The 23009-nt window shown below is 39.5% G+C and overlaps 4 protein-coding genes across 10 annotated transcripts; 2 read left to right on the top strand and 2 right to left on the bottom strand.

Moving 5' to 3' along the window:
* Positions 1 to 1458: 1458 nt before the first annotated feature.
* On the bottom strand, positions 1459 to 5221 carry LOC113653989 (sentrin-specific protease 2-like). Of its 6 annotated transcripts, XR_003443268.2 has the most exons (6): positions 4982 to 5219; positions 3377 to 3461; positions 2991 to 3122; positions 2486 to 2684; positions 2022 to 2106; positions 1609 to 1938 (listed from the first exon to the last, which is right to left on the bottom strand). XR_003443268.2 is itself a non-coding variant. In XM_027163906.2 (4 exons), exons 1-3 carry the CDS (start codon positions 5045 to 5047, stop codon positions 2495 to 2497), a joined length of 303 nt encoding a protein of 100 aa, XP_027019707.2. In that variant the 5' UTR covers positions 5048 to 5219; the 3' UTR covers positions 1459 to 2106; positions 2486 to 2494. The 6 variants fall into 6 exon arrangements, 3 of the variants coding, with proteins under 3 accessions (XP_027019707.2, XP_047675464.1, XP_047675465.1); XR_003443266.2 differs by having other exon boundaries at positions 1609 to 2106; XM_027163906.2 differs by lacking the exon at positions 3377 to 3461 and having other exon boundaries at positions 1459 to 2106; positions 2486 to 2599.
* A 227-nt stretch (positions 5222 to 5448) lies between these two features.
* cwf19l1 (CWF19 like cell cycle control factor 1) lies at positions 5449 to 10931 on the top strand. The gene is made up of 14 exons (XM_027163903.2): positions 5449 to 5619; positions 5754 to 5838; positions 5932 to 6016; positions 6745 to 6846; positions 7133 to 7347; positions 7436 to 7551; positions 7655 to 7739; positions 7829 to 7978; positions 8203 to 8344; positions 8656 to 8735; positions 8830 to 9039; positions 9954 to 10073; positions 10212 to 10309; positions 10393 to 10931. The coding sequence occupies exons 1-14, from the start codon at positions 5597 to 5599 to the stop codon at positions 10535 to 10537; spliced, it is 1656 nt and encodes a 551-aa protein (XP_027019704.2). The 5' UTR covers positions 5449 to 5596; the 3' UTR covers positions 10538 to 10931.
* Positions 10875 to 16629, top strand: washc3 (WASH complex subunit 3). Its single transcript, XM_027163905.2, has 7 exons — positions 10875 to 11018; positions 11102 to 11200; positions 12317 to 12382; positions 13015 to 13146; positions 13439 to 13555; positions 13703 to 13767; positions 16238 to 16629. Exons 1-7 carry the CDS (start codon positions 10968 to 10970, stop codon positions 16329 to 16331), a joined length of 624 nt encoding a protein of 207 aa, XP_027019706.1. The 5' UTR covers positions 10875 to 10967; the 3' UTR covers positions 16332 to 16629.
* Positions 16630 to 16790: 161 nt separating this feature from the next.
* On the bottom strand, positions 16791 to 20378 carry dram1 (DNA-damage regulated autophagy modulator 1). 2 transcript variants are annotated; one of them, XR_007144126.1, is made up of 7 exons: positions 20061 to 20378; positions 19003 to 19070; positions 18074 to 18216; positions 17625 to 17802; positions 17397 to 17527; positions 17206 to 17298; positions 16791 to 17115 (listed from the first exon to the last, which is right to left on the bottom strand). XR_007144126.1 is itself a non-coding variant. In XM_027163904.2 (7 exons), exons 1-7 carry the CDS (start codon positions 20189 to 20191, stop codon positions 17071 to 17073), a joined length of 714 nt encoding a protein of 237 aa, XP_027019705.1. In that variant the 5' UTR covers positions 20192 to 20372; the 3' UTR covers positions 16791 to 17070. The 2 variants fall into 2 exon arrangements, 1 of the variants encoding a protein (XP_027019705.1); XM_027163904.2 differs by having other exon boundaries at positions 17472 to 17527; positions 20061 to 20372.
* Between the last annotated feature and the right edge of the window lie 2631 nt (positions 20379 to 23009).

Below are 23009 nucleotides of genomic sequence, written 5' to 3'. Positions count from 1 at the left end.
ATCACGACCAATCAGAGTCAGAGGAGGGCGGGACGCCGCCTCGCCGGTTCTTTTGACAGAGTCAGAGTGACAGAAAATCCACATGGAACAGGTGCTCTGTGGAGCTCATTAGGAGTGAGCTCTTGATCACTTTTAACTTTGAGCAGTCCTGTTCAGAGTTTTACTGAAAGACAAACAGCTTCTTTATTGAAAGACAAACAGCTTCTCAGTGCTGCACGGAGTGACAAGAAGTACACTTATAAAAGAAAGTGTACACTACTACTTCTGCACACTACCACTTCTGGTCCACTGATATTCACTGATACACTGATATACATCGACTGATGTTATTATGTTCATGATGTTCATGGAAGATCTTTTGCAAGTTATGGATCTGTTAATTTAATAATAAGTTAATAAAATATGCTTCACATCTCACAAGTTCCTCCAAAAGCTTATTTTTTGTGTTTTCGGTCACACTTTGTTGGCTTATATTTATTATTGGCATAGCTGTGTATTCAATATGACCACTTAAGTTGTGATAGTGAGAGACTGAGTGCATCTGTTCACACTGATTTCAATAGCAGACTTCTTATTATAATGTCCATTGGTATCAATCTTAATATTTTTATGAATACATGTTTTAAGTTATGATACACCGGGACTGTGGTCATCGTGGCCCCGAGGGGTGTGGCCCCCGTTGCGGCAGGCGTCCCTTATTTTTCTGTATTGAAGGTGGCAACCCTAGTTTTTAATAATGAGGCATTTTATATGGAGATGCTTGAAATTCAGACCTTCTGACCTTAGTATGATGTCTGCCTAAGGGAAGGCACTTATTTCCAGGGAGTGAGACTCTGGAACACATGTTCTTTTTTGCCCCATATCTAACAGCTTTGTCTGAGATACACAATTGGCTGTCACTTAAGATGGATAATATCCCTACTTTCAACCTGTCACACATATATGGACAATAGATTCATCAGTATCTGATTTACTCAATATGATTATTATGATAGGTAAATATCATATTCATTGCAGTAAGTGGAGGTGTTCTAAGCCTTATTTTGTTTGGTTTATGAATGACTTTAAATTGTTTTTTTTCCTCACTGAAAAAGATGAAATCTACTAAAATTGCATGGAAAATGTATAGTGACGTATCTAGGAAACTACTATTTTATGTACCCTCCTTATGTACTGTTCTAAATATGTTTTTTACTTTTCTTTAGTGGGAGGAAAGCCATTTGCATAAATTGCTTTAGAAAACGTTACTTGTCCGAGATGATGGGTGTTGTTTTAAATTATATATCCATACTGTTACAACTTAAGATAACCTTTCTGCAGTCGCGAGTGTTTCGTGACATTCATACTTAAAATAAAATACCTGTCCTGATCTCAGGTGTTTCATATCAAATTACATTAACACAGTTATAACTTCAGATACCTGTCCTGATCTTTCCATATTGGCAATATACTATTCAGTTATGGTATGCCCATTTCACTTCAATAAGCTTACTGACTTCACATCAATTCTATCATGAGTTCTATCACACAAGACAAATCTGCAGTTTAACCTCAGATTGTATTCATCTTCATACTTTTGCACAGCCCACTGCTTGTAAAGAAAGCCCTTGCAATTATTCATAGTTTCATACAAAATTTAATTTACGCAAAAAGAACATAAGATGTTTCATTATCTTTGAAGGACTGGTTGCTTCAGGGCTTACAGGATCTTCTGATGTACTATCTCCCAAACCATCACTTTTCTGAAGAGTGGGACGTCACACCACAGAGAAAGAGACAGATGAATCAGGAGCATAATGAAATGTTTGAGGATTAAATGTGTGAACAGGAGCACCATTGTACCTATCAGAATGTGAATGGCTTTCCTTGAGAAAGGAAGTCTGCATATTTACAGACAAAAACACCACAGTCATTGCCATTCAACTGTTTAGGAATTGCCTAGACACAATAGCAGAACATTTAGTCTTAAAATGACACGTAATTCAGAGAAGACCCATAAAATTCATCATATGGTGTCATACAGAAGTTCTCATTCGGCCGATGGTCCATCTGCAAGCCTCCAAGATGCATCCTTTCTTGACCCTTTGCTCCTTTGTGAGGTACTTTCTGTTAAATAAAACAGAAGATGCATATCCAGATATTCAAAGATGAATGATCAAGCCACAGAATAACAGTTCAATTCAATTCAAGTTTATTTGTATAGTGCTTTTTACAATTGACATTGCCTCAAAGCAGCTTTACAGAACATAAACATAGAACAAAGGTTAATAACAGCAAAAATAAGAAGACTCTCACAACAACATGATAGATATCATCATGTCTCTGAGTCATAGCACTGTATGGTCTGGGATTTAAAATCAATTATCTTGTGTTTAGAAGCAATATAGTCTAAAGTTAAAGACAAACTGAAAGTCAAAAATATTGTTTTACACTTTTCAAAAACATAAATATTAAAACAATGCATCCCAAGTTATATATGACTTACAGCCAAAGCTCAGTGCATGCCTAGGTGCAAAGGAACAAAAACAAGATCCAAGACGAAGAGGTCCTGAGTTTTTGTCCAGTTCGTCACTGCTGCATTACCTTCACCACTCTGGAGCTTTGGGTAGAAAAAAGTGCTGTAAGAGAAGACTAAGGCTCCCAGATGATCACTTCATTAGCAAAGGCAAATAGAAGTCGATAACCTTGAAATGAGAAAAGGAGGAAAAATACTCATTAAGAATGCATGACATTGGTGACATCCAGCATTTGTGCTTTATGATCGACAATTGTCTGATTACTTGATACTTTTGACATCGAATTGGTTGATAAATTTGTGTCAATACCCAGCCCTAATGTGAATCAATTTATTCATTTTAATACAAATTTTGATAAAATATTGAGGACAAACCTTTATTCCCCCATTTTCTTTACAAAAATGTAGTGATGCATTATTCCCAATAAACCAAGGTATATCAAGTAAATAGTCAATTTATTTTTCTAACTTTTACCTTGTCATTAAGCCAGCAACCCTCCTTCGGTGTGGCCAAGTCACCCTGTGTAATACACAGTTTGAAGGCTTTGCTGATCACCAGGTTTGGGTCTTGTAGTGCCAGAATATCCTTCACCTCTGATGCCATGTCCTACACATAAACAGAACAGAAAAACTTAAAGCTAAAATAATCTTGATCTTGATCTGTGGACAAACTTTATTTACAAAACACATTGTTAACATTTCACCATCATACATACATATGTGTGTATGTGTGTATGTGTGCATGTATGTATATATACTGTATATATACACACACTGTGTGTGTGTATATATATATATATATATATATATAGAGAGAGAGAGAGAGAGATAGATAGATGAGTCTGTTTGTGGGAAACTCACATGTCAGATTCTTGAACAACAGTTTCTTTAAAGCACAGTTCTGTACTGATTCTTGTTGAAAAGAAAAGGTAACTTGCTTATCGACCTTCAAGGAAAAATGAACAAATTATTGTACATCACCACCCCTGGGTCCTGGACGGAGCACTGAAAGCTGTCTGGGTAAACAGGGTACTGTTCCCTAGGGTACTGTTCCCTTTACTATTTGATCCCCATTATATATATATATATAATATAAAAACTTAAATTTCATCTCTGACAGCCTGGGTAAGTGCTCACTATGGGACAAATAAGAACATCTGTCACCGGGTCTCATTCACTAAGCAACGCACAAATTTGTGCATGAAATCTGTGTATAAACATTTTCATGAACAAATCATGTTTCATCAATAACTTTGATTCTTAAATGTATTCTAAATTTACTGGAAAATGTAGGAACTAATAAAAAATAAACTGAATACTTTTGATGGCCTTATAAACATGTTAAGATGAAAATTACACAATTTTTTGTGAATGAGACCCATTGTTCCCACTGTTTTAAAGCTACATTAAGTTGTGCAGCTATTTGTATTCAAAAGTTTAGTAAATATTAAGTAAAATTTAATTAAAGAGAAACTGCTTTTTTATTTCAAAATTTTTTTGCATATCGATCACTTTTAAAAATTTATTCCTGTCTACATATTATGTAAACTGTATATAAAGCCATGCTAATGTAATTACATATCGGACATAAAGTTTTGCTGGGCAATTCACATGGAACCTTTTTCTTCTTGTGTATTTATGTTCAGTATGCTGCAGAACAAAAGAAAATAAAACGTTTTGGGCCAGGCACTAACATTTATTTGTGAGTGAACAAACAATTTCATATAGCATACAGTGCCCTCCATAAGTATTGGAGCAGTAAAGACAAAATTGCTCTGTTAGCTGTGGTGTCAAGACATTTATAAATATGATTGAAATAATAATATGAGGCAGAAGTTCAGAATGTCATATTTTATTAATAACTGTTAACACACAAAATGCTTTACCAACTTTTAAAGTGTCAACCTCCTGCCTAATGTGAGCATAAGTATTAGAACAGTTTAACAAAGTAAATGTAAACGCTAATATTGTATTGTGAATCCCTTGCAATCAATTACAGGAGCGAGTCTGTGACCCATAGACATCACCAGACTCTTGGTTTCACACTTTGAAATGCTTTGCCAGGCCTTTAAAACACTAGATTTGCTAAACTTGCGCAATTTTGCGTAAAATCCCTGGACCTCACACCTAGAGGTTTGGCCTGCCTGGGATGTGAACTACTCTGAGTGAACAAACTCTGAGTCAGGTTTCTTAAGTTATAAGTTTGTTAATGTAATTTGACACGAAACACCTGAGATACATATTTAAAAATGTGTTGGGATCCAGTCTGATAGAAACAAAGAATATTTATAAAGTATTAAAGTATAAAGAGGTTTATTACTTTGGTCTCCATGATCTTTTTATTTATATTCATTCAGTATAACTGTGGAGTAGGCTATACAAAAAGCTTTTGGTTGTTTATTTGTTTTCGAAAATAGCTTAACTGTTAGATAATGAAGCATAATAGATATAAAATATAAAATATACCTGTATGACTGTTTTGTCCTTCATTCTCCATCGTAGCTTTGCTTGTATTTCTCCGTCATTATCCATGTGAGTTGCCAGCGCAAGTGAAACAGCAGCAACTAGTGAACGAATCGTTCTTTTGAACCGGTTCTTTTTAGTGAACTGGATGAACCGGTTCACCAAATCGGACTGATTCGTTCTAAACAGTTTGAGTAAATGAATCAACAGCAACACGATCGGTTCCGCGCATGTCTAGTAGCGACATGCCTACGCGAGACACGGTCCGTTCGAATATTTCTCTCGGGTGGAAACTGTGCCTCAGTGACATGTAACGCAATAAAACCATTAAGTGTGCACAGAACTTTATTTATATTATTATTATTATTATTATTATTATTATTATTATTATGTGCGTAAATTGATTTCTGTAAAAGGCTGTCGAGAACCCGACACTAATATTCCAGCATAGATATCTATGAAACAGAAATCATTGTTCTCTTGTTTCCTTCCGGGTTTATTATGTTATCGGACGCTGGTGCTTTTTAAAACTGATAATAAACAAAACGTAGTGTAGTAGAGAAATTGTTTGTTTTTTAAATTATTTTGAAGTTTAAGTATTTTAAGTTGCTTGGTGGAATGGATGAGAAACCTTTAAGAGTGTAAGTTCGGGCCTGATTTGTAAAACAATGACTTTTAAAGCCGCAGTGAACTAAAGACACGTGTTGTTTCCTACCTTTTCATTCGGTTTAACAATTTAACAGAAGATTCTTTGGTTTATTGTTCGTTTTTGAAGCCTTGCTTGCGGTGATGTCGAAGGCAGAATCAGCGCTTTGTACAACCGGGTGAACACAATCCAGAAGAAAAGCGGACAGTTTGATGTAAGTCTGTACACAGTAATCTGTATAAACATGTTTTACACCTCACAAGTAAACGACGAGGAAAAGTCACACTTGTTGGCGGTTGTTTTATAGCTACTGCTGTGCGTTGGAGATTTCTTTGGTAGGTCTCCTGAGGCTGAAGCTGAATGGAAGGGATACAAGTCTGGAGCTAAGAAAGGTATCAATCAATTTGTAGATTATATAAACACCTGGAGTGGCTTTAGTGCTGAATATATATATCGCTCTCTCTTTATCTCTCTCTGCCTCTCTCTCTCTCTCTGCCTCTCTCTCTCTCTCTCTCTCTCTCTCTCTCTGCCTCTCTGTCTGTCTGTCTGTCTCTCTCTCTCTGCCTGTCTCTCTCTCTCTCCCTGCCTCTGCCTCTCTCTCTGCCTGTCTGTATCTCTCTCTCTTGCTCTCTCTCTCTCTGCCTCTCTCTCTCTGTCTGTCTCTCTCTCTCTCTCTGTCTCTCTCTCTCTCTCTCTCTCTCTCTCTCTCTCTCTCTCTCTCTCTGTCTCTCTCTCTCTGTCTCTCTCTCTCTGTCTGTCTCTCTCTCTCTGCCTGTCTCTCTCTCTCTCCCTGCCTCTGCCTCTCTCTCTGCCTGTCTGTATCTCTCTCTCTTGCTCTCTCTCCCTCTCTCTCTCCTCTCTCTCTCTCTCTCTGTCTCTCTCTCTCTGTCTGTCTCTCTCTCTCTGCCTGTCTCTCTCTCTCTCCCTGCCTCTGCCTCTCTCTCTGCCTGTCTGTATCTCTCTCTCTTGCTCTCTCTTGCTCTCTCTCCCTCTCTCTCTCCTCTCTCTCTCTCTCTCTCTCTGCCTGTCTCTGCCTCTCTCTCTGCCTGTCTGTATCTCTCTCTCTCTCTCTCTCTCTCTCTCTCTCTCTCTCTCTCTCTCTCTCTCTCTCTCTCTCTAGCTCCCATTCACACGTACATTCTGGGAGCTGCTAGCCAGGAGACAGTGAAATATTTCCCCAGCTCTGATGGATGTGAACTGGCTGAAAATATCGTCTATTTAGGTCAGAACCTGTTTTTGTAATCCATTTTTTATGCAATCATAAAATGTCATGTGTCGAGCCTTTTGTTCTCACTGAAGAGAAAGTGTGAGACAAACCGGTATTTAACGCAGTCGTGCTCTGCATCAATCATAGTTGCTGATGGGCAAACATGCAAATAAGAAGTTAGTCTAGAAGGATTTATTGTTTAATTAATTGTTTGATGAATATTTCATGTGCCACAAAGTGGTAGTTGTAGTGTTTTGCTCATGTACTACAATCCTGCAAGTGTTTGATGTGTGGGTTTCAGGGAGAAGAGGTGTTTTCACAGGAGCATCAGGCCTGCAGGTGGGGTATGTCAGTGGCAGAGAGGCTCAGCAGGAGCCGGCACCTGCTCACTGTTTCACCCCTAAAGATCTCACGGCCCTCGTCACTCCCCTGGTGTCCAACTCTAAGTTTAAAGGGGTTGACATTCTGCTGACCTCGCAGTGGCCTCGAGGAGTGTGGCAGTATGGGAATAGTCCGGCAAGTCCCTTCTGCTTAAAGCATAACATCATCTCCATCTGTGGCATTAGACATTTCTCACAGTATTTTTTCACCGTGTTTGTTTCAGGACATTGACACCAAGTTTTGTGGCGTTTCCTCCATTGGAAATCTGGCTGAAAAGCTGAAACCTCGCTACCACTTTGCTGGAATGGAAGGAGTTTACTACGAGCGACTGCCATACAGGTGTGGACTGTCTGATGACTGTCTTTTTGTTTATGTATATATTTACTTTTTTACTTTTTTTTTATGTTGAATGTATTTTTTTCTGTTCATTTGGCCTGCACAGGAACCATATGGTCCTCCAGGAGAACGCACAGCATGTCAGTCGATTCATTGCACTGGCAACCGTTAACAACCCTGCTAAGAAAAAGGTAGAGAGTATATCATTAGAGTACTGAAGTTATTTAAGAGTTTAGATTGTACAGACAGACAGAAATGTTTCTTGTGTGCTCTCTTGTAGTACTTGTATGCGTTCAATATTGTCCCAATGAAGAGCATGGATCCAGCTGTGTTGGTCAAACAGCCCGAAGATGTCACAGAGAATCCGTACAGGAAACCAATGAAAGAGGGCAGGAAGGAGAAGCCGTTTCCATCTGCAGCTGTTGGAGAGGTGTGTGTTCGTATCGACGTGTAAGCCTTTTGTACGACGCTCCTAAATCTTCACCTGAAGAAGAAGAAATCCGATGCCTCGTACAGACGATAAGCCGTTCCTCTTTCGCCTTTAGTGTAGGATATTTAAGGAGAATCCTCCAGCATAGAGCAGATATTAGATTTTTGTTGCAATGTCGCTTGGCTTGTCATGCCATGTCTGTCTTACCCCTGTGTGTCGATCAGGATGAACCAGCATCTCAGTTCTTCTTCGATCTGGGTCAGAAGGAGCCGCAGCGTCATCGGCACCAGCAACATCAGGGATCAGCGAAGAAGAGGTCGACTGAGTGGGACGGATCCTTTCAGCCCAAACAGCCTCGCAAACCACGTGAGTTTAAAAGAAGAACCCTGTGCTTAAAATTTCACAGATTCCACACATAAATAAATAAATAAATAAATAAATAAATAAATAAATAAATAAATAAATAAAAGTAGCTTTTGGGCTGCAACAATCACAAGTAAATCATGTATAATCAAGTGTATCTGGTGCTTCCTGTTATAATTCTGCAGCAAACCGAATCTACAATTGATTTCTGGCCATTTTTACTCATTTCAAGTTTTAATTTTTCTTATTGCATTGGCAAGCTTTTAACAAATTTGTGCTTAAAAATGTTCTTGTCTCCATCCTGGTGACCTCAGCTCAGCCAACTGGACCGTGCTGGTTCTGTTTAGCCAGTCCCGAGGTGGAGAAGCACTTGGTCATCAGCATCGGGACGCACGTGAGTTCCACACCATACTTGTCAGACTGCTCGATTCGAAGAGTAAGAGGACGCATTGACCGCAAGCTCTAACAGACGTGTGTCTCCTCCTCAGTGTTACATGGCGCTGGCTAAAGGTGGCCTGACCCCGGACCACGTGCTGCTCCTGCCCATCGGACATTACCAGTCGGTGGTGGAGCTGCCATCTGAGGCGGTGGACGAGCTGCAGAAATACAAAAACGCCGTCAGGAAGCTGTACAAGAGCCGCGGCCGACGCTGTGTCCTGTTCGAGAGGAATTACCGCAGCCAGCATCTTCAGCTCCAGGTGCTGTGCCTTTCCCTCTTCTCTCATCTTTTTCATCATTACTGTCTGCATGTGTCAGCTGTGTAAAATTGTGCCACTCTGATCACACTTCCTGTCCGTTATATTAGCAAATGACCAAGGATTTACAGCCATAAAGTCTAAAAACATACTCTCTATATGTGTATGTACATTTATATGCATTTCTACGTCATGGTTTGAGAAGTTCCTCTTGGACTAAACATGCTCGCTGTCATCTATAGCAAGCAGCACACCGAGCAAGATACTGCAATCTCTAAAGGGGAACCTCATACAGTATGTTTTACCATATATAGTGACCAAGGGACGTTTCTTTATGCAAACAAGGGTTGCAGTGAAGGAGTACCTGCTATCACCATACCTGCTTTTAATAAATGAGTACATGAAAATATTGTAGTGTAATAATTGTTAGAATATAATAATCAAGTGTCTGATTAATGCTTTTGGTACTCGGCCCAGCTGGCTGTGCTTTCTGCAGCAGACATGGTGTAGAGCTTGGTGTTGTAATACATATGATTGGTGACACATATGATTCAGAGGTGTGTGTGTCTGAGAGTGTTCGTGGGAGCTGCCTGTATAGACGGCCCTGTAGAGCCCCAGGGTTTCGTCCAGCAGCACCACGTAAATTAAATGTGTGAATCTGACGGCGGAGATCTGATAGTCTCCTGTTCTCCGCTGGTTCTCAGTCTCACTTACATCAACGACATCAGTTTAAGTCTGAGCAGACAAACGCTGTCTGTCCTGAAGAACAAACAGTCTGAGGGATGTATTCCCAATGATGACCAAATTTAAGTCTGAACACATTTTTATAGTTATTTGTTTATTAAAAAGGTAATCTATCTTGTCTTGACAAGTGTGTGTGCGCGTGTGTGTGTTTTGTCTGTTTGTCTTGGTGGCAGGTGGTGCCTGTTCCCATGGAGACCTGCACTACAGAAGACATTAAAGAGGCATTTGTTGTGCAGGCTCAGGAACAGCAAATGGAGCTGATGGAGATCCCAGAACACACCGACCTCAAACAGGTACAACAAGCCACACAGAGCAGAATCCCTGGTCATTTATCCACACAAAGTCACGACACACCTCTCTACCAGAGCAGATTACGTGTCCGATTAAGAGTTCATCCGATTCTCTCTCTTCGTTTCTGTCTTCGGCCCAAGATCGCTCCACCAGGAACGCCGTATTTCTACGTGGAGATGGATACGGGGGAGAAGCTGTTCTACCGCATTAGGAAGAATTTCCCTTTGCAGTTTGGAAGGTAGACATTAGTGTTAGGATTGAAGTGCATGTTTTAATCTTGTACAATTCTAAGTGTGTGTGTGTGTGTGTGTATGTGTACAGGGAGGTCCTGGCGAGCGAAGCGATTTTGAACATGCCAACCCGCTCAGATTGGAAAGAGTGTAAATGCAGCAGAGAGGAAGAGGAAGCGCTGACCAAACAGTTTCGCACCGAATTCCAGCCCCACGACTTCACCATGGACGATTGAGGAACACATGTTTTTATTTCCCCTGACACACAGGAGATATATCTGTGTTTCCTGTCTGCTTTACTGTACAGACTCACTGTATTGTTTTTAAACCGATATTATCAGAGCTATTTGTTCTTCCTACTTGGTTCAGAGACTCAATCATTCGTTTTTATCCAACAGTCTCTGACTAAAGTAGTTTTTGATAGTTGTGTGTCGGTGTGCGCTTCTGGATCATTTTAAAAGCCACACAAAACATTTTGAAATTCGAAGACTTTTAATTTGTCGCTTGAACTTCCGGAAATGGGCGTGGTCACACGTCACGTTAAAAGTCACGTGAAGTGATCCTTCATGAGAATGTTTACTGAATACTAATAAAAAAAAAAAAGCTCACGAGCGCTTTAAAACAAAAACACTTTAACGTTCTCAGAGTTATTTATAAAGTGTTATCATGGATGAAGATGGATTACCGATCGTGGGTTCAGGTATAGATCTTACGAAGGTCAGTAGATGCTTTGGTCGGTGTTTTTGCAGCGGTTTATATTGATGTGTTCATACTGAATGTAGCGATTCATTTTTTTACAGGTGCCTGCGATTCAGCAAAGAAGAATCGTCACTTTTCTCAACCAGTTCATCGTTCACACGGTCCGCTTCCTCAACCGCTTTTCCACCGTGTGTGAAGAGGTAGATATTACTAATGCTAACGCTATTAATGTGTTTACATTTTTCCATTTATTTACGACGAACCAGTAGCATTAGGAATGAACCGATACTCCGATTTAACGAACCGATACGATATCCACGAGATGATTCACAACTTCCTATTATTTATACACACATTCAGATATTATTTATGCGCAATTTTTTTCTTTAGATTTTCTCTAACTTAAAATTGCATGATATGTAATACGTGACGCTGTGCACATGGAAAAAATCTGAAATACCTTACAATAACTTGTTTGCATAAGTATGTGCACCCTTTTTTATAATGACACACGGGACTGAGCTCAGAATGAACCAATCACATGTCTTATAAAGATGAAATAAAGACTAAAACAGTACATCTGACATAATGAAGAATATTAAATCTTGTAAAGTCCAAAATATTTGACAGGTCTAAATGGTGTCATGCTGAATTGGAGAAAATATTATTTTTGGAAATGAATACAGTTTAGGACTGTTGCAATGAAACACAACTAAAAAACAGTTGGTTTTAGAACAATCTAAGGTGATCGGTGGAAATTGGCAAAAATAAACAGGGCCGGTGTTGGGTAATGCTCTGGGTGGTTGAGCAGAGGGTCAAGGTTCAAGTCCCAGCACTACCTATCTGCCACTGTTGGGCCCTTGAGCAAGGCCCTTAACCCTCACTGCTCCAGGGTCGCTGTATCATGGCTTACCCTGTGCTCTGATCCCGACTTCCAAAGTTTGTATATGCAATACAAGAATTTCACAGTGTTGTAATGTATATGTAATATAGTGATTTGGAGGGGATTTTTTACTAAAATATAAAAAGAAGATTAATTTGACTGTCTAAGTGTGGACACTCTTCATGTCAGGGTTAATAACTGATCATTTGAACCTGATTAATGTGGCCAAAGCCATGACAACGCTAACGAGACAATTATTGTTAATACAAAATAGTTTCATTTTGTTCAACTTTCCTTTTCAAATTGTGGGTGATTTTTGTTTTTGTGTCTCAGAGTTCAGTTTTGAGTTTAGTGTTATTTTGGAGTTTATTGTCTCAGACCGAGACTGAACGCACAATAACACTTTTTTCTTTTTTCGTACAATTTTATGTAGAAGCTTTCAGCGATTTCGTTACGGATCCAGCAAATTGAAACAACTCTCAGCATCTTGGAAACAAAGGTAAAGGTTCTACAAAAACTAGACTGTCGGCGTCATGCTTTATTGTTGCTCCTTTAGCTAAAACAGGTGTACAGACCAGCATCAGACTCTACTTTCTCTCTCTACTCTCACAAAACACTTATGTCTATTGTACATAGATTTTTTTTAAATTATATATTTCTTTCCTGTTTGTATGGTTTCCATTATACGACATGTCATTTTAAACAAATTATATAGTAAAGAGTAAAACGATTGGATTATAGGGCTATAGAGCTGCTAGCATGCTGATGTAAAAGAGGAACAAAACAAATAATAAATCCACAACAGCTTTTATTTTCACTGATTACAGAACTACATCATCCTTTTTATTTGTGTACAGATTAATGTTGAGGAACTTCTCAGTACAAGTTAGTGTCCTTGTGTGCTGTAGTGAGAAATGTTTGCTGCATTAGGCTAGTTTTTTCCTTTTCTTTCTCTTTTCTTTCCCCTTCTTCTATTCTATTCTCTTTTTTTCCCCTCCCTTTCAATAATAACAGAGGCGGGCTCATTTTGAACTTTAATGAACCTACAGAACTGTTGTGAATCTCTAAGTCAGTTCATGTCAGGTTTCACTCAACACCCATCAATCCAATTTGGTCCCTTTTTTTTTTAAGCTGTCCTCGATCCCTGGCCTTGAGGATGTCACTGTGGACAGAGTGGATCGGAGGCCTTCTGCAGAGACCAACGGCCCAGCAGTGGTATCTAGTGCTCCAGCAGGCTCGACTGCACCTTCTCCTCCTTCTGAGGTAGATCAGACATCCGATTCCGCCTGCCATCATCACACATAGCTTGTCACAATAGCTTCTCATGAGTGTGAATTATCATGGGGTTCGCATGATTTTAGTGTTTAGTTTTATATATAGTGTTTGGTTTAGTGTTTAGTGATCTGATTGTTGTTTAATGTTTGGCTGTTAATGATTAGATTCTTTTAGTGGTTTGTTTAATGTTTCGTTGAATGAAGATCAATGTAATTTAAGGAAATTTGGAATACCGGTCGACATTTGTATGTTTTATCGGATCATTCTTGATTGTTTGCAGGTTCCTGGACAAGGGCAAGAAGGCTCTCGGGGGCCTAAGGGAGAATCGGCGGCAGACAACATGATGACCGTAGCCAAGGACCCTCGATACGCCAGATACCTGAAAATGGTGCAAGTGGTATGTCTTCGTTCTTTCTCTGCTAGACTCTTACAGTAACAACAGTTACACTACTGCAGTTACACTTCTGTTGTCTTAATAATGTCAAGAATTATTTGATCAGCTTCCTAAGGCTAATAGTTGCCATTGTTTTGTTTTCATTTTAAGGGTGTTCCAGTCATGGCGATAAAAAACAAAATGATTCTTGAGGGTTTAGACCCCAATCTCTTAGAGTAAGTATTTATTTATTTATTTATACCTCCAGTTGTTTGTCTTAATACGTCTATTATGTAATATACTTCATCATGATCTATAAGCAGTAGTGAACGATCTACACAAGCTGTGTGAGCGATCAGAATAGTGTTGATTTCGTCAGACGAGACGAAATATGTTCAACAACCTTTTTTTTTTTTCATGACTAAGACGAGACGATGACAAGACTGCACCACTGTCCAAAAACGCTGACTTAAGTACTATTCGGACGGGAATAGTTTTACGTGGGGACGTGGGGGTAAAGTAATTATTACCAGAGCTTCTCTGTGATTTTAGTCCCGTCCGAATGTGCCATCTCGGTAATCATTACGGACAATGTCAGTAAAGATTACGGCGACTTTTACCTTCTGTAAAAAGGTCCAGAAAAATTACCTCAGGTAATACTAATCCCGTCTGAATCGACCCGCTGTAAATATGTACGGTAAAATTCCGTCATTTCCTGTTTAAAAGTAGTTTTTGGCGCGTTTTGCAAGCATGGAGGCACTTGAAACAGGAAGCAACGTCATACGCACATGGTGACAAGGAGGTTACTGTGGTGCGTAAAGCGAGTTACCCCTCCCACTTCTGCTAGTTTTACTGAGATGTCTTGTCCCGTGCGAATTGGCCAATTAATATTACAGACATCCTGAGGTAAAATTGCATTACTCTACGTCCCCACGTAAAACTAATCCCGTCCGAATAGGGCTTAAGACAAAATTAACATGCATTATTGTTGACATAAAAAGATGAGACACAAATGTTTTGTATAAAATAAAAACTAAGATAAAATCTCTTCATTTTCGTCTACAATTGCCTCCGCTTTTTCATCAGCTGTTACGACTTTAAAATATTCAGAACGAGTTTGCGGCTTCGCGCTGTTGCTCAAGTTACAGGTCTCATACCCCTGTGGCTGCAACACGAAACTGCTTCCGCTAAAGAAAATAGTGCGCTCCGTCTCTACGGTTAGAATCTTGGGTCCATGACAACGCTCTGTTTTTCATGGCATCGGTGTGTTATAGTTATCAGCGGTCTGTTGTCAAGAAATAAAATAGTGTGTGCGTAGAAAATATTCGTCCACACGCTGCTAAAAAAAAAAAAAATCCTGAGCGCAAGTCCACCGTCTAGGCGGCGTTTTGTGTTAAATGATATCTCCTGTTACTGCGCAGGCGCTTTTATTGTACATGACAGCTTATGTCCCGATGACCGGTCTTTGCATGACGATTGAAAGCAGAATCAGTAAAGTAAAACATGTGATGTACAGTCAAGTTCGAGTGTATGTACTGTTTAAACGAGTGTTCTAAACTTCTCACTGATACTTTTGTGATTCGTGGAGTTTTGACAAGTTTTATGGCCTTGATATTGTTTCTTATTCAAAAGTGGTGACAGAAAAAACTCTTTACCCCCAACCTGAAACCTCTTCCCTTGTCACAATCACATCATAATCAAAACTAATAATTGGGCTTAAAAGCAAATGTATATGTAAGGGAATCAAGTTTAATAATTACATGTAATATTGCTCCAAATATCATCAATAATGGTGTGTGCAATACCATGTATAACTTGTTATACCTTTGTATAACATATATACACTGTACACCTACAGTTTTGATCTTAGGCTTTTCATTAATCAGCATTAATGTGTTTATTTTAAAAAAGACTAAAACTAGACTAAAATGACAAGACTTTTAGTCGACTAAAACTTAAAAAAGATATGTGAATGACTAAATATGACTAAAACTAACAAGGACTAAATGGCCTAAGACTAGATTAAAAATAGGTGACTAAATTAACACTAGATCACAACACGCATGGAAATCAGTATTTCTCACCTGCACACTGTAAGCGTTGGACACTGATTAATACTAAACATTCACTATAAACCGCCGCTCGTGCACAGTTATGGCTCATTTGCATAAGGATCCGCCCCTGATTGCCATATATGGTGAACAGCTTCTGTGTTTAAAAAGCACAGCTTGAGCTGCTGATACTTAAAGGTGTAAAACATTTCTAAGAAGATAAAGGTTTTCTAAAGTTAAGTTTTAAAAAACATTTGGAAATGTAATGAATTGCTGTGTGAGAAATTAGAAAATAGTGATCAATTAAATCTGCACTGGACTTTCTGTCCGCATCTTGTGAGCAGCTCCACGTTGAGTTTACAAGTGATTCCACATTTTTACCACTAGCGGTCCGTCATAAGAGCGTGTAAATATACACACGTCCTCACACGCAAGAATAAATCGCATACTTGGCGTAGAAACGTCCGGACACACCGTTTAAGCATTTAACTTTAAAGATTATAAATACAAAGTAAATCTAGTTAAGGAGGAAGACATGAAGCTAAGAAGAAAAGTAAATGGTTGTTAAATTCTCTCAGAAAATCAGGACAACCTGTTGTGCCGTCACGTTACACCAGGAGGCGCTTCTATCTCTGTCTCTATTTGTCATTCACAGTTCACCAGATGCCCCGGTACCAGACTTTAGCAAGAAAGGGACTGAAGAACGAGAAAACGACAGCTCAGACAGCGAATCATCTTTCAGTGACTGATTAGCCCCGCGCTCTGACCTACTGAAGCTGTCTGCTGAGAGCTTGACTCTGTACAGGGTAAATGTATGCAGTGTACTCGCCCATGCTGCTGACACTCACACGGACTACGCTCGTGCCGTACGAGCGGCTTAGATGTGCCTTAGACACGGCTGTCTACATCCCTCTCTACGTAGTGGTAACGATTTAGAAATAGTCAAGAAAAGGATCATCATGAGAAAGTCGTGATTCTTCTTATTAATGTGGACTTTTTTGTTGAATTGTCAATGATTTTCACCAGACATACAGCGATATCACCAAACTAATGTGTGAAGCGTGTGTTCTTTCATTTAGGATGTGAATCTAATGTAGTTTTTATTTTACAAACAGGTTATTAAGAAATCAGAATGATCACAAGGTCATATCCCATTAACATACCAGGAAAACATCACATGCTTCTATTTCCCAATACAGGAGTCATGCTTATTGTGTAACTGCATCCTTTTTATTGCTGGATCAGTGTTCATAGTGGATAAATTACAGCAACGTGGATTAAAGTGCATTGTATCATTACAGATCACTGATTGGAATGAGTTCAATTGAGTATTCCAGGCCTGTGTGATTAAATAATACTATAAACAGTGTACAAAAATAAAAAAAAATTACTTGATATGATAAAAAAATCATTCAACAGTTTGATTTCTTGTATAAAAACAACTCCTCCCACTGTGCAATCAAACTCACAGCGACCTTTGGAACGGACTCATGTAAACTCTAGTAACTGGGCGTCCACTCGCACGGTGAACTGCTGTAAAAACAAACCAAAAAAAAAAACAATAACAATTGAGACGTGCGACAAACTGTAAAAATATGGCCGATATTATATCCTTAAACAAACCTTGAACTCCTGGATGTAGGTGTAGAAGAAGAAGACGAAAGTGAAGGCAGCTATCCACTCACACGCAGCGCTCACGACATGTAGCTTGTAGCCCTATGAAATGAAAATAAAGTCGGAAAAATTATTTTTTTTATTTTTATTTTTTTCTTTGTTTCTTGCTAAATTTAATCATGTGAGTAAAAGGAACGCGCATGTTTGATTTGCCGCTGTGTTTCTCAGTAATTTAAGACGATCTGTGAGATTGTGATGAAGTGATGAGAGGACACCTGGTCTTCTGGGGTCCAGTGAAATTGGGTCTTCAGAAACGAGGCAGAAATAATAGCTGTGGGGGGAAAAGGATGTTAAGGAAAAAACAACCTGCCTCGTCCTCGCTCAAGCTCATAAGAGGTCAAAAGACGTCGTATGGATGTAAAGGATACTTATAGCCACTGTCAGTAAAGCCACCGCGGAAAAGATGGCACGGACGTGACACGTGCACTTTGAAGATCCGTAAGGATAAACCTTGTACGAGATGATGGTCTGTAGGATGATGTAAATCATTCCACAAACGAAGAACAATAAAGCTCCGATATCATGAACAGTCCTCATCTCTGTCTCCTAAAACACGTTCGTTTCATGAAGACACAAATAAAGATATGGTGTGTTGGAGATGAGACAATTCTACAGTAGATAAAATTCATATAGGGTTTTAATTGTTACTGTACATAATTATTCCCAGCTACTAGAACAAAAACTGTTGATACTACCACCTATTTCTGTAGCTATGATTATTAGTAGTATTAGAATCAGTAGCTGGTTATTTAAACCACGATGGTCAAATTTATAACATTATAACAGCACACTATGACACGTGTGATTGTAAACAAACCTGAAATGTTGCCACAAAACACATCCCTATACAAGAGAGCGTAGCCAAGACGAAAGCAGCTTTGTTCAGACACGGAGACATGGCAACTCTTCCTTCAATCAGCTTCTGCACAAATTTATATCTGGCAAACATGGTGGCAAACCCTAGAAACAACAGTGTATATGTGTGAGAGCGGTCTATCGTATCGCACAGCGCACGTGCACACAGACATTTAACGTGATCTCTGATCGGTTGTGAAAATTCTGTTTAGCTCTGTGTTTCATTTCTCTCATTAGCCGCAGTTTGGGGTTTTGCCTTCTATTGGACTCGAGTTTTCCAGACTGAGTCACACGGTGGAGAAATGATTTCATTTGTTGTTTTTTTTTACTGAAAGAGAAATGAAACTGCTGCACACGCTGCAAAGCGTGTTTGTGAAAATTCCACCGTTTCTCAAGAAAGTCTGTGACTTTGGGACAGCACCATAAAAACTTTGCATCGCATATCTCTGGTGAATTCCACATGATGCCGTCCAGTTTGTTTTATGTGTAAATTTCACACTGAATTTTGTTTGAGCTTATTAACGAATCGACTCATCTTTGGAGCAATGCTTTTGCCAAATGATTAACATTTGACTAACGTTCGACTAAATGTAAATAAAAAGTACTAGAATAGAATTGCCTGTACAGTAGCAAAGAAAAAAATGGATTTATGTAAATATCGATCAGAGGCAGAAGAGTATAATTATTATAAATAAAGTGCAGATGTGCTCGAATTAATGTGCATATACAGAGTGTATCTATCTATCTATCTATCTATCTATCTATCTATCTATCTATCTATACACACACAGGCTACACACACGGCATATTTTATAGCAAGCACCATATATGGCATTGTGTTATGGTGTAATTTTTATTTTAAGGTTTGTGAAAATAAATAAATTAGATCACCTGCAAAAGCTGAAATTGTTGCCATGAGGCCAAATATGCATCTCTCCGGAGGGGCCACTCCCGTATCACTAAAACACATCAAAACATTTACACATATTTATATTTCAAAACACCATCCATCCATCCATCCATTCACCTTCAGTAACGGTTGATTTTTTTTCTGGGCAAAGGACCATCAACCATAAAATTAAGCACAAGACACACTGTTTCCTGTGTAACAGGGTGTTTCTTGATAAATACATCTTGTGGTTTTTTGCCTCTGCAGATTTTCACAGCTTTAGAAGCATTTTACTTATGCATACTATGTGGCCAAAACTATATGTTAACCTTAATATCACACTCGTATGTGGTATTAATCCAGGTGAACTAATAACACAATTGTACAGAATGTCTGTTTAAACTGTAACAATTTCCCTGCAACGGAACTAAGAGGCTCACACATTTCCAGCATGACAATTCCCCTTTTGAACAAAGTACAGATCACCATCTGTGTTAAGGTTAAAGCGTAAGAACTCGAGTGTCCTGCACTGAGCCCTGACTCTGACTCAACCCCACTGAACACTTTGGGGATGAACTGGAACACCGACTGAACCCCAGACCTCACTCTCACATCATCATCCGTGTCTGATCTCGCATCATCTGGAGATCTTGTATATATTGAATATATTCTGTGATTATTTGGTATAGAGATGAGAGAGAGTGAAAAAGGACATCAGAAGGTTTGCAGGTGAGTTTGGCCAATCAGTATATGTGAGCTGGTGACTGACTTGATGTGTGACTGGAAGCCTTTGTGGTTTTTAGGCGAAAACGAAACTAAACTCAGCTGCTGTTCAAGTACAAGTTATGAATCACTGACATGTACAAGAGGAAACAAAAAGAAACAGTATCTATAAATATGCATGATATTGTGCAGAATAAATATATATATATTTCTATATAAAGTATATATATAGAAATATATATATTTGTCAGTACAGTTCACTTATGTAGGAGAAAGAAAGTCACAGTGATTTATTCATTGTGCTGTATAAAGGAGATCAGAGGAAGTTCAAGCTTACCTGATGTATGGGAAGATCAAATCCACGTCCCCACGGCCAAGTGCAATGAGATAATTCAGGATAAATGTGATGGAGGACCAAATAACCAGAAATGTTGGCATGAAGCACAGACCTTCCAGAAACCACACCATTGTTGTGTTTTACAGATATATGCATCACCATGCAATGTAGGCTGGTCAAATAAAACAAGTAATAAACATGTCTGGAGGTCAGATAATACGATGCGATCTGCTCTGGTTCACACCAGTGTCACTGATCACAACAACTGAAACAACGTGGAAGAAAGAAGAAAGAAAACTTGGCTGAGTCACGTGACCTAGCGGATCTTTGTAGTTCAGCCCTCCGGTTTCTTTTCCTTACTGTGTTCAGTAACGTTCACTGCTTCAGTGAGTCGACTCTTTAAATCACTTTAGTAACCGGCATTCGTTACGTGTTCTTTTAGTTCTCTTTATCACGCAGGTGAATATATAATCAGGACATTAAGATTTTTTTAATATAAATTCAATGAAATATTATTTGATTACGTTTCGATTCACTGACGCGACTCACTGACTCAACTCCGAAAAGAACGACTCATAACACATCGTCCTTATTTATACACTGCTCAAAAAACATAAAGCGAACACTTAAGCAACACATCCTAGATCTGAATGAATGAAATAGTCTTATTAAATTCTTTGTTCTTTGTTCACCTTCATGCCAACATTTCTGGTTATACGCTCTCTGAGATCACAAAACTCAGGACTTTTGGAAGTTCCCAGAATATCTAAGTCTACTAAAGTTGGTAAAGTGTTTTCTTATTTAGCTCCCAAACTTTGGAATAGTCTTCCTGTTAGTGTTCGGGGCTCAGACACACTTTCCCAGTTTAAACGTAGATTAAAAACTCATCTCTTTAGTCAGGCGTACACATAATACATCCTATCGTATCATGCACTAGTACATCAGACCTGCACATTTTTATGAACAGCAGATATGTTAATCCTTTTCCACTGCTTCTCTCTTTGTACCCATCCCGAGGCATCCAGACATTGTACCAGCTCCCAACGTCCTCTGTGGCCTTTGGACGTCCACTGAGCCGAGGCCGACTCTAAGAATCCTGAGACATCTCCAGTTAGACTCTGTGATACTAAGGAGATCTGAAGTCCATGATCCTTACACCAATACAACATTTATCTGACTGTATATTACAATCACACCCCCCAGTGTCACCCATATGAGGATGGGTTCCCCCTTGAGTCCGGTTCCTCTCAAGGTTTCTTCCTTTACCAATTTAAGGGAGTTTTTCCTTGCCACTGCTGCCTGAGTCACCTCAGACTTGCTCATAGGGGAATAAACACATACACATTGTGAACTATATACATCTAATAATAATCTAGAATTTTTATTCTGTTAATTCTTATTTCTTTTATTATTCGTTAATTCCTTTATCATTAATTATGTTTACCTTCTGCTCTATGTTTATGTTCTGTAAAGCTGCTTTGAGACAATGTCTATTGTAAAAAGCGCTATACAAATAAACTTGAATTGAATTGAATTGTTCTTTACATAGTTGAATGTGCTGACAACAAAATCACACAAAAATTATCAATGAAAATCAAATTTATTAACCCATGGAGGTCTGGATTTGGAGTCACACTCAATATTGAAGTGGAAAAACACACTACAGGCTGAACCAACTTTGATGTAATATCCTTAAAACAAGTCAAAATGAGTTTCACCTACCTACGACGCCTGGGCATGCTCCTGATGAGGTGGCAGATGGTCTCCTGAGGGATCTCCTCCCAGACCTGGACTAAAGCATCCGCCAACTCCTGGACAGTCTGTGGTGCAACATGGCGTTGGTGGATGGAGCGAGACATGATGTCCCAGATGTGCTCAATTGGATTCAGGTCTGGGGAACGGGCGGGCCAGTCCATAGCATCAATGCCTTCGTCTTGCAAGGAACTGCTGACACACTCCAGCCACATGAGGTCTAGCATTGTCTTGCATTAGGAGGAACCCAGGGCCAACCGCACCAGCATATGGTCTTACAAGGGGTCTGAGGATCTCATCTCGGTACCCAATGGCAGTCAGGCTACCTCTGGCGAGCACATGGAGGTCTGTGCGGCCCTCCAAAGAAATGCCACCCCACACCATTACTGACCCACTAGCCAAACCATCATGCTGGAGGATGTTGCAGGCAGCAAAACGTTCTCCACGGTGTCTCCAGACTCTGTCACGTCTGTCACATGTGCTCAGTGTGAACCTGCTTTCATCTGGGAAGAACACAGGGCACCAGTGGCGAGTTTGCCAATTTTGGTGTTCTCTGGCAAATGCCAAACGTCCTGCCCGGTGTTGGGCTGTAAGCACAACCCCCACCTGTGGACGTCGGGCCCTCATACCACCATCATAGAGTCTGTTTCTGACTGTTTGAGCAGACGCATGCACAATTGTGGCCTGCTGGTGGTAATTTTGCAGCGCTCTGGCAATACTGCTTCCTAAGTGGGCTGTCTCTCTTTGGGTTTATATCCTCAGCCAAAATAAATCGAAACAAAAGTGAGGCCCTTTTAGAAGTGTAGTGGCTTTTAATGTGCCAAAACTTCCAAAGGGACTGCTTTGGGAAAAAAGGAGGTTTTAATATTTAGGTGTGTACCTGGGAGACGATTTAGTCATGCAAAAACTGGGAAGGGACAGTTGAGAAAATAAAAGGTCGCTTTGTACCGAATTTGGCTAATACCCAAAATGTCCTACAGGGAATGCACGCTAATTATTCAGGGAATCCTGTCGATTTTACTAGATTTTTTTGGGACAGAACTTTTATGAGGCTTCTGGAAAATGTTTTTATAAAGCATTTGTGAAGGTTTTTAATAAAAAAAAGTCTCCATGGCAGAGTCGAGACACCATGGCGCTCTGTCCTTGAGCTGGGGCAGGAAGAGCGACCACAGAGGAGAGCACTGTACAGGTCGCCAT

Source organism: Tachysurus fulvidraco, chromosome 10 (genome assembly GCF_022655615.1).
Source record: "Tachysurus fulvidraco isolate hzauxx_2018 chromosome 10, HZAU_PFXX_2.0, whole genome shotgun sequence".
Classification (NCBI taxonomy): Eukaryota; Metazoa; Chordata; class Actinopteri; order Siluriformes; family Bagridae; genus Tachysurus; species Tachysurus fulvidraco.
This window is presented reverse-complemented; position numbering and strand designations above follow the sequence as displayed.